This window comes from Eupeodes corollae, chromosome 1, assembly GCF_945859685.1.
Source record: "Eupeodes corollae chromosome 1, idEupCoro1.1, whole genome shotgun sequence".
In the NCBI taxonomy this organism is placed as follows: Eukaryota; Metazoa; Arthropoda; class Insecta; order Diptera; family Syrphidae; genus Eupeodes; species Eupeodes corollae.
The window spans coordinates 213,405,559-213,415,137 of NC_079147.1; the positions used below are offsets into that span (position 1 = coordinate 213,405,559).

General features: G+C 33.7%; 1 protein-coding gene across 2 annotated transcripts in view; it reads right to left on the reverse strand.

The window, feature by feature from the left end:
- The window catches only part of LOC129941130 (protein outspread), a 222,528-nt gene extending 215,478 nt beyond the window's left edge, over positions 1 to 7,050 (reverse strand). For both annotated transcript variants that reach the window (XM_056049682.1, XM_056049683.1), the window contains exon 1: positions 5,533 to 7,050. In XM_056049682.1, coding sequence (XP_055905657.1) covers positions 5,533 to 5,652 — 120 coding nt within the window. In that variant the 5' untranslated portion in view covers positions 5,653 to 7,050. The remainder of the gene's footprint in view (positions 1 to 5,532) is intronic.
- Positions 7,051 to 9,579: the final 2,529 nt, after the last annotated feature.

Genomic DNA, 9,579 nt, shown 5'->3' on the forward strand with positions numbered 1-9,579 from the left:
AGCTGAAGCTATGTGTGTGATCTTGTAAAAAAAAAAAAGTTATAGAAGTATAAAATCAAGATCGAATATTTTTGTTCTGTTTTTTCTTAAGTAAATCTATTAGCCCCTTAGGGCAACTGATTTTTTTTTTAATTTGTAGTTCGTGTTCTTTTTATATTCGTTAATTTTGAAGCTATCATAATATTTGAAAAGACACACTTCAAATCTTAAAATCAGATGAGAGCATAGGTTAAGGATGGTATTTAGATCAAGAAGCAGGGCTTGAAAACAAACAAAATCAGAGAATTGAATGATGAATAAATTCTTGGAATTTGTTCTTATTTGTTTGTTGTTGTTGTCGTTTATTAGAATTCTGATTGGCGAAAGTTGATACCATTTAGACAAAAGAAAATTAGAAAAAAGGGGAATTTACATAAGTTCCTTTTTTAGGAATTCTTAGAAACATACACGTTCAACAAACGGAAATACAGGTCCTCAGAACCATAGGAGACTTATTGTTGTTCTATTTATAAGGTGATCAGTTGATGGTGAAAAAACCAGACCCTTTCAAAACGGCGGCGGTAGTTAGAAGTAAAATATGTACGAGCTAATTTTCGGAGAGAAGCCGAAAATGTTATTCATTTCGTTTTATAAATCGATCTAGAAAACTCAGCTTGTTTATTGATACATTGATAAATGACACCAGAGATTGTTGTGGTCTTATAAAGAGTTATTGATAAAAACGAAATCCATCGTCCATAAAAATGCATTGATATTTTTCTGAAAATTGAAGTGTGATACGTAGGCAGCACGTAAATAAACGTAGGGAATCGAAAGGGGGGATTTAACCCGGATCAAATCGTCTGGTAGACCAGGTAGCTTCATCAAAAATCTTGAAGCATCTGGTTGTTAAAATTACGACTCTTGTAGAGCTGTGTTTTTTAGTTTGATCATTCCAAGATCAATTAGATCTTGGACACTTTTCTTCGACCAAATCCCCCTTCAATTAAGGGTGACCCAAGTAAAGATGATCTCTTCAACATCAAGTAAAGATCTTAGTTAATTATATACCGACGCGGTATCATTTTTAGCTTCTTTATCCCTATGACCCAAATCTAGTGAATAGGAATCAGAAATCTCTTGAGCGTCGATGACAATAGCTCGATTTCCATCCTTCACCACCAGATCTGGTTTCCTAAGGCCTTCATTGGTAGATATCCTAGGTTCTACGAGGGTGGCAAGTCCCCTTGAGTTAATATTGCGCCTGCGAAATTGATTGATTGAGTCATGTCTCTCGATATGACTGGCATGGGTTCTTGGACAATGCTGGGCCACATGGTTAAGGGTCTCGGTCCGAGGGCAGCCTGCTCTGCATACACGTTCGATGTTGAGTCTTCCACGAGGTGTGTGAGATCTCGTGGGTAACGCATTCATTCTAGTTTCTGTGCAGTGCAGGAAGTCCTTACCTGTAAGGAGCCGTGTAGGTTCAGGAATCCACCACTTAAGCCAGCTCCATCAACAGAGTTATGAAGTTTTTTGGTCCAGTAAGTATCAAGATCAGATTTGCTTTCAATGTTAATATTGCCAATATTTAATCTTGTTTTGGCGGCATCAATTTCTTTGGCTCGGAATGTATTGGCTTGTACCACATCTTCCAAATTAGGAAACGTAAGCCGATTGAGTCTGTTAAATCTTATAAGAGGAGCCATCAGTCTCACAGCAGGAATGCCGAGACCGCCCTGTTTGACGGATGCATGAAAATATGTTCCATAAAGAAACATTCTTACTTGAAATTTACAAAACAACTTTTAGCTGAATCATCTACTTTTTTGTTCTTTAAACATATTCAAAAAAATCAATTCCTAGAAATTAGAGGTTTTAAGAAACAACGAAACATTTGGCAGTTTCAGACGACTTAAGTGACTTAAAGGTATTTCAAGTTTCTAGTATCTGATTGGCCAACTGTCTTCCAATAAAGTTGACTGATAATTTAAAATTTGAAAGAAATAATCTCCACTAATTTCAAGTCAAGTGTACTTCTGTCAAAATATCAGCTGGTCACATTTTTTCATTTACCTTACAGCTGAACTTCATTATAATCGATGACATTAATTTGTTTGTATAATATTATTACATTTAAATTTTTATAAAAAAAAGAGATTTCGACGTCTCTCTTGTAAAATTGGAAAAGGGATAGATAATATTTTTGCAACTAAAGGTAAATGTTGGTGAAGTGAAGTTCCACATTTGAAATTAATAGCACCTGAAAATCTTACTAATTGCCTTGATTTAAATTTAGTTTCAAAGATTATAAAGCTTGTCTTTTTGTTCGGTGTTTCCAATACAAGTTTTTTAGAAATATGCAATCTTATTTTGTACACAACTTAGAAATGTTTATTTTCCGAAACTTCTAAATTTATTTAAGAAATAAATGATATAAATAAACAATTTGCCATTATCAATTTATTTCCGTTATATGCACTTGTAGAAAAAAGTTTCCGTATTAAAGAAAAACTTGATGAAAAGTTATTACTAGGCATAGAAAAAATCAATTACCGACACGTTTTTTTGAATCGCTTTTATTTCCTTAGTTCGAAACAAACACGTACACAACGTTTTCAATATTTCAATTCTATCACAAGTCTAGACTTTTCTATTACCTATTTTTTAAAAGTATGAGATTAACAGTTAAAAAAAGGCACGTTTTATTCTAGTTTTTTAACTTCCCATAGGAAGTTATTGAAATTGGTCCGATTTGTCGAATTGAAAATATTGACATTTCTCGATGTTTCAAGGTCCCTAGAATCCAAATAAAAGATTTTTAGAAAGATCACTGTGTGTGCATGTGTTGTGTATGTACGTTCGTACGTCCGTACGTTCGCGAAAATGAGTGGGTGTTTTTTGTAATATAGAAGTTTAAAAAAAAGGTGACAATTTTGGTTAACCTTAAATATCTCACTAACAAATAACGCTAGAGACCTAAATTACATTTTATATTATATATTGTAACTTGATGCCAAAAGTTATGTTTTTGGAAAAAATCCAACTTACGGTTTTTTTTATTAATATCACAAAAACTGAAAAAAATGTGTCCCCTCAAAAATTTTACAAATAAATCATCTCCAAAACAAACAAATTAACATTTTTTTATATAAAAAATAAAAACCCCAAAAAACACTACTCAAAGTTATTAAAAAATGATTTTCGACTCAAATATTTGTTCAAAACCTTAAGATATTTCCTTTAAACTAATTTTAAATAATAAGAAATTTAAAAAATGAAAACCTTAACAAAAATTAACAAAAGTTGGTAAAAATTGTTTTTCGACTTAAACATTTTTTCAATACTTTGAGATATTGGCTTCAAACTAATTTTATCTTACAAGAAATATTGTTTTAAACCTTCGGAAAGATTTTGAGAAAAATCGAATTGACAGTTTTTTTTACAAAAAAATAAAAAAAAAAACAATACTAAAACTTGGAAAAATGTACTTTCGACTCAAATAGCTTTCCAAAAATTAAAAATATTTGGTTCAATCAAATTATATCGTCGGTATGCTGCAAAAGAACTCAAGTCACATAATTGTGTTTCCGAGTTAGTGACATTTTAAAGTTTACGGCCGTTGGAAAAATCATTAAATCGTTGAATTTGAAAATGGAAATTGCAATCCGGTAGTTAAATCACTTATAAATAAGATGAAACCAAAAAGTTATATTTAATTTAGTTTATTTAACTTTTTCTATACAAAAGAAAAAAAAGTCTTGGACATGGCCTTTTTTTGCATTAAAAAGTATTTATTTATGGATATGGGTTTTTTATATTTTTTTTTTTTTTTTCAATTTATTAATCTTCCAAGTTCCGGAGCTGTATTTTTGATAGCTTTGCTTGTTTTTAAGCTTTTATATCAGTGATGGAACTCATCTGGGATGGCACCTGATTTACACAAATAAATAAGGTCTTTTTTCTTTTAAATGCTTATAGGAAGGCTGGTTTTATAAACTTTTTGGATGTCGACTTCATTTAGATTTATGGGCCTGCCTTTACCGAAAATTGTGATCGTACCTATGTATGTATATTCCATCACACCAGGTTTAATTTTTTGGTACATAAAAGCTTTAACTTTCAACCAATTAACTTTTTCTTCAGACATTCGTTAAAATTTTTATTTGTTATAATCTCGGATAGTTTTATAAGTCCAGAAAATCAGTAGAGATATTATCTCACAGAAAATATTGTTTACGACATTTAATAAATTTTTTATAAAAATGCAAAAGTCCGTTTTTTAAATAAAATCTACAAAAAATAGTACGAAAATTTAATAAAAATCGATGTACTGTTCTCGATATCTCTCAAATAATTTCATTCATCCAATTTTTATTTATTCATATAAGAAATACATTTTTTTAAGAAATTCTACTAAAATTGTTTAAAATTAGTTTTTGACTAAAAATCTATTTAACAAAACTAGATTTTAAGATAAAATTATTTCATTATATGAAAAAAATTGTTGGTCATTTTGAATGTTTTAAGAATAATTCAACTGAAAACTTTTTTAACACAACCAGAAAACCTACAAACTTTTAAGCAAGTCAAATCGACAGACGGGTTGGGAAGTTATCAGTGTGGGTCGCATCCCAGCCTCTTTTTTATTTATTTTTGAAACATAATTCAATGACAAAATCATGATGATGAACGTTTTGATAAAATATTTTCTTATCTTACAATCTCTTTATTTTAAGCTTGCTGAAAAACAGACACTTAAAACTCTCAACCATTAAAATGTGGGAGTAATTTCAGGAATGGCTAAATCCGAACGACTAATATTTAAAAACACTTTTCATGACAGGAATAACAAAATAGGAAGAGATTCAACTCTAGCCCTTTATATATTAACCTTCGAATTACCCATTCACGCCACGGGTACTCTCAGTGGTATACATTTTCAAAATGAAACCTATTTTTGGAAAACCTTAAAAAATGACTTTGATAAGAACTAGAAATGGCCACAGAGTTTGGTAGAAGTCTGTGAACGGGATTGAATGCAATTCTTAGTGTCATTAATAATTTATCAAAATTTGGATATTAAAATATTTCTCCACTTCAAATTTTGTTGATTTCTTTTTAACCATTTTTATTTCCCTTCTAAATCGAATTTCTAAAAGGAACAGCACTATTTTCTTTATCCTGCAGCACAGCTTCAGTCAATGACTTATTTGACAAAGTTATGTTTTGTTAACACTTCAAAAATAATGCTGTCCTAATTAGACATGTTCCATGTTCATCTCACATCATATGCCATAATGTGACAGCTCTAATTTACACCCATATCCCCTACACAAATAACAGTACCTTTGCTACCTGAATGAAGTATACAAAATAAACAAAGGCTCCCTCCTAAATCCGAAACCTTTTGTTCTTTCTTACGTACCTTTACCTACACAACTTCCCTAAAAACAAAACACTCAAAACCCTCAAAATCAAACAATTTTCTATAGAAACTAAAAAACAATAAACAAAATTCTACCATCACATTAACAACAAAAACAAACTTACCCTATTGCATTCCAAAGCAGCAGCACTATGTTCCTCGCGCTGTCTAAAGCAGTGGCTGCACTTGCTTTTGTTAAAGATGTTTGGTGAAAATTTTCGACAATCCGTTGTTCGAGTTCCCATTTTTGAAGATTTTCCAAACTAATTTTTGTTTTGAAATAATGTTTCAAAATTTATTTAGAATGGCTTAAAGTTTCCTTCGTTAAATTTTTGTAACTCCGTCCAAATTTACAGTTGGTCTTGTTAAAAATTGAATTATAGAACAAAAACTAAATCTTTTTCGATAAATTTATTTACAGTATTGATTTTTTAAAAACAAGAAAGACTAATCCGATATTTTTTTAAACACAAAAATTAAGTTTATGTGGCACATTTTTGGGCTTTTTAAAATTTGGGGCAATTCTTTTTTAATTTTATTTTTGGGAAAAAAGCTCTGCCAGTTTAATTCCAGTTGTTTTGATTTATTTATGTTGGAATTATGCAAATTAATTCGTAGCTGGCCATATTCCCCGATACCCGCAGGCACAACACTCACTCACTTAACTCTCAACTCAAAAACAACGACACTTGTCGTGTTTTTATTTCTTTTTTTCTTCGTTTGGTATTTTCGTATATTTATTTCACTTCAGGTCGAGCGGTGTGGTGTGGTGAAGGGCACGTTGACGTTACTTCAGCACAGGGACAGGCAGTAGGCAAGGCACTCCACGTTACGTTCCACGACGACGAACGGAATTTTCATAAAAACCGAACAGGGAGGTGAAGGACGGTTAAGTTTGACTCTGACGGTGACTGTGACGGTGAGGTGGTATGGCTGGCTGTTTACAGAACAGACCCAGCCAGCAACAAATCAAGAATCGCGAACTCAAAAAAATAAACAACCAAAAGACAGACAGACCAAAAACAACTAAACTTAAAGACAACACGTTAACTGTTGACTGTTGACAGAGGGGACGAGGGTGAATGCACGTTTAATTCGGTTTTTGTTTTCGCGTTACCGGGACAGATAAACCGAATATTTTGTTCACAAATCCACCACCCAAACCAAGGCTCCAGAAAAGCTTCAACTTCGACTTTAATTCAAAATTTGTTTTGTTGTTTCTGGTACTTTTGACAGTTTTGACAGTTTCTCTTTATATTTTGTTTGTTTGTCGAAATGTCAATCGGGATCTTTAATTTATATTCGGATAATTCGTATTTAATTTAACAAAACAACGGTTGTTGTTAAGGCACGAGTATACCTATGCAAATATCTTGTTTCGAAGACGACGACGACGACGATCACGAGTGTTTAGTTATTAGTCATACAACAAATTTTTAATTTTGTTTTGTTTTATACGAAAAATAATGTGAATCGAAGGTAGAAAATAAAAATTAATAATGATGATTGAATGAATATTAAATTTTTTGTTTTTCTTTTTATCTCATATACAATAGTTCGGCACACACACGCGTCACGTGATAACAAATTTAACTTTGAAACGCATAAGCATACTTTTCAACTCGAGTGTATCCACGGTACTGAAACGCGGCCGAACGGTAATTCAGCGATGATGTTGATTTGACTCAATTTGTTGAACATTTTGTTTTGTTTTTTGTTGTTGGTTGTTTTTGTCGAGTGGAATTTAAAGTGCGCGAGAGAGTCGAACATGTTTGAGGTGGTTTGAGATGATTGAGTGTAAATGTAAATTACTCTCTCCAACGTGTGTTAAACTTGGAAGAGAATAGGAGGGACTAAGTAGCATATTTGGATTTAGGGATGGAGTTTTTCTTTGAGGCACATTTTTAACCAAAAGTGACGTTTTATGGTCATGTCACTGGGAAAGATTTGAGATATACTATTTTCTAACAGTTTAAATAGAAAATGTGTTGTTTGACATTTATTTATAGAGTAGTGCCATCAGGTTTCACACCTGGTTTATACCCATATCTGATAACCTTTGACACTTATATAAATTTGCAATAATAAGTATTTAGTCTCTAAAATGATAAATGACATAGGTAATTGGATAATTTCTAAAATTAATGAGGAAAGTGTCGTTATAACTGTCATTAAGAGTAAATTATGGGATCGCCCGTGGCGTGAAGATTGGTGCGTTGGACTGTCATGCTAGAGGTCTTGGGTTCGATCCCTGCCTATGCCATCTAAAGTTTTTACGGGTACTGCCTCTTGCGAGGAATTGGCAAATTCTCCAAGAGTAATTCTTGGCATAAAAAGTGCTTTCTCAAATTTTCTGCTTAAGGCTGTAGGTCCCCTCCATTTCTGACAACATTACCTGCACACAGGAATGGTTGAGAGTTGTAAGTCACAAGGACCTCTTTATCTACGAGCTGTTGCCCCAAATAGTTTATTTGTTTTTAAAGTACGATTACTACTGCGAATATTTACGGATTTTATTCTGCAAAAGGGGAATTTTAGAAATTAAACAAAATATACTAAAAAACAAAAACTCTTACACTACGAAATGTATAGGTTTTTTGAAACTCTGAAACCAATTTTGTATTCCTTCGTTTTAATTTTATCCATTGAATTGTTTTTAAAAATTTTACAAATTTCTAAATGTTTTAGTTATTTATTTACCATAGGTCGTTTTTATAATCGATTTGGATTGTTGAACTGGAAATATAGGGTTTTGTTATATGGAATTAACAACTTTTAATTTAATTTGTGAACGCACCCTTTCACTTATCATCGAACTGTGAGTGTCAATTTATAAGGTAAACTCGACGTTTTTATATATATAACTGGTCGCTAAGCTTCTTCGTTAGTGACGTTGACGCCAGTATTGATATAGTCATATGATCACAAGTTTGATTCTCTTGGTATTGAGAACTTTTATCCCGAACAAGGTTAAAGGCATCCGCCCTAAGGAAAACGCATGGTTCGATGCAAGCTGCAAAGAGGTTATATTAAGGCCAGAGAAGATGGAAAACAGAAATTGTCGAGTGCATCCCCAAAAAAGGCACTTCTTTATCACCCTCTAATTACCGATCGATTTCACTTACGTCCCTATTTTTCAAAATCATTTAAAAAATTGATTTGTTATCAGCTCAAGAAATATCTCGTAAATCGAAAGCTTCTTAATGACCGACAGTACGGCTTTCGCAGCAATAGGTCTATCTCATGGTTCAATCCATCGAACAGAGTAGAGCAAATCTTTATCTTTCATATTAATTTTTATTCTCACAGCCCTCTTCTTCGGATGTGAAATTACTTACCTACTTAAGGTGGCACTACAGTCCGGGGCGGACCTGGGCCTCAACCAACATGCGTTGATGTTCAAATGGTAGACATGTGAATTCAAGAGGGCACAAGCGTCCACAGGTTTTTCTCAAAACCCACCTCTGTCAATCAACTCCTACTCTCACCTCCCCGCGATGAACATCGGATGCCTAGTACCTCAACTGGAGATTGGGTTCCAACCCCAGTGGAAAGTTTTTGGGGGCAGCAAACGAGAGAGGGGGGAGGTGATTCCACTAAGGCACCTCTCCTTATCCAGGTGTTTCCACTAAGGCACCTCTCCTTATCCAGGCGGCAGCGAACGAATTCTCGAGATGGAATCAACGGTGGCGTCTACAGTTCCAGTAAGGTTGAACTACTTAGTGAACACCTTATAGGGCTTCTGCGACATGTTCGGAGCCCAGGCCTATAAGGAGCGGTTTACCCGGCCCCCCTTCCTTGGAATTATACTAAGCATCTGGCCCTCCAGGTTGGGGGTTGTGCTGTCCAGGTGACTTCCTGGCCACGTAAAAAATACCTTGAGTTGCGAAGCACCAACAAGCCTCGGATACGGACGGATTCGGATGTGAAATTGCAGCGACTAAATAGGATGAACTCATAAAATTCCGACCTAAATAGCATTGTACAATGTTTCGAATTTAAGGTTCCGAAAACCCAATGCTGTCTTGAATCGTTAAAGCGAGGTACCCTCTTGCTACTATCCATGGATAGCACTTGCACCGCCGCCGCTGGCCGATTGAACATTGTCGTAAAGTTTCTTGTCACACCCTTTCTTACTGATATTTTAACGGTTTATGCTTTGTGCCAGCTGC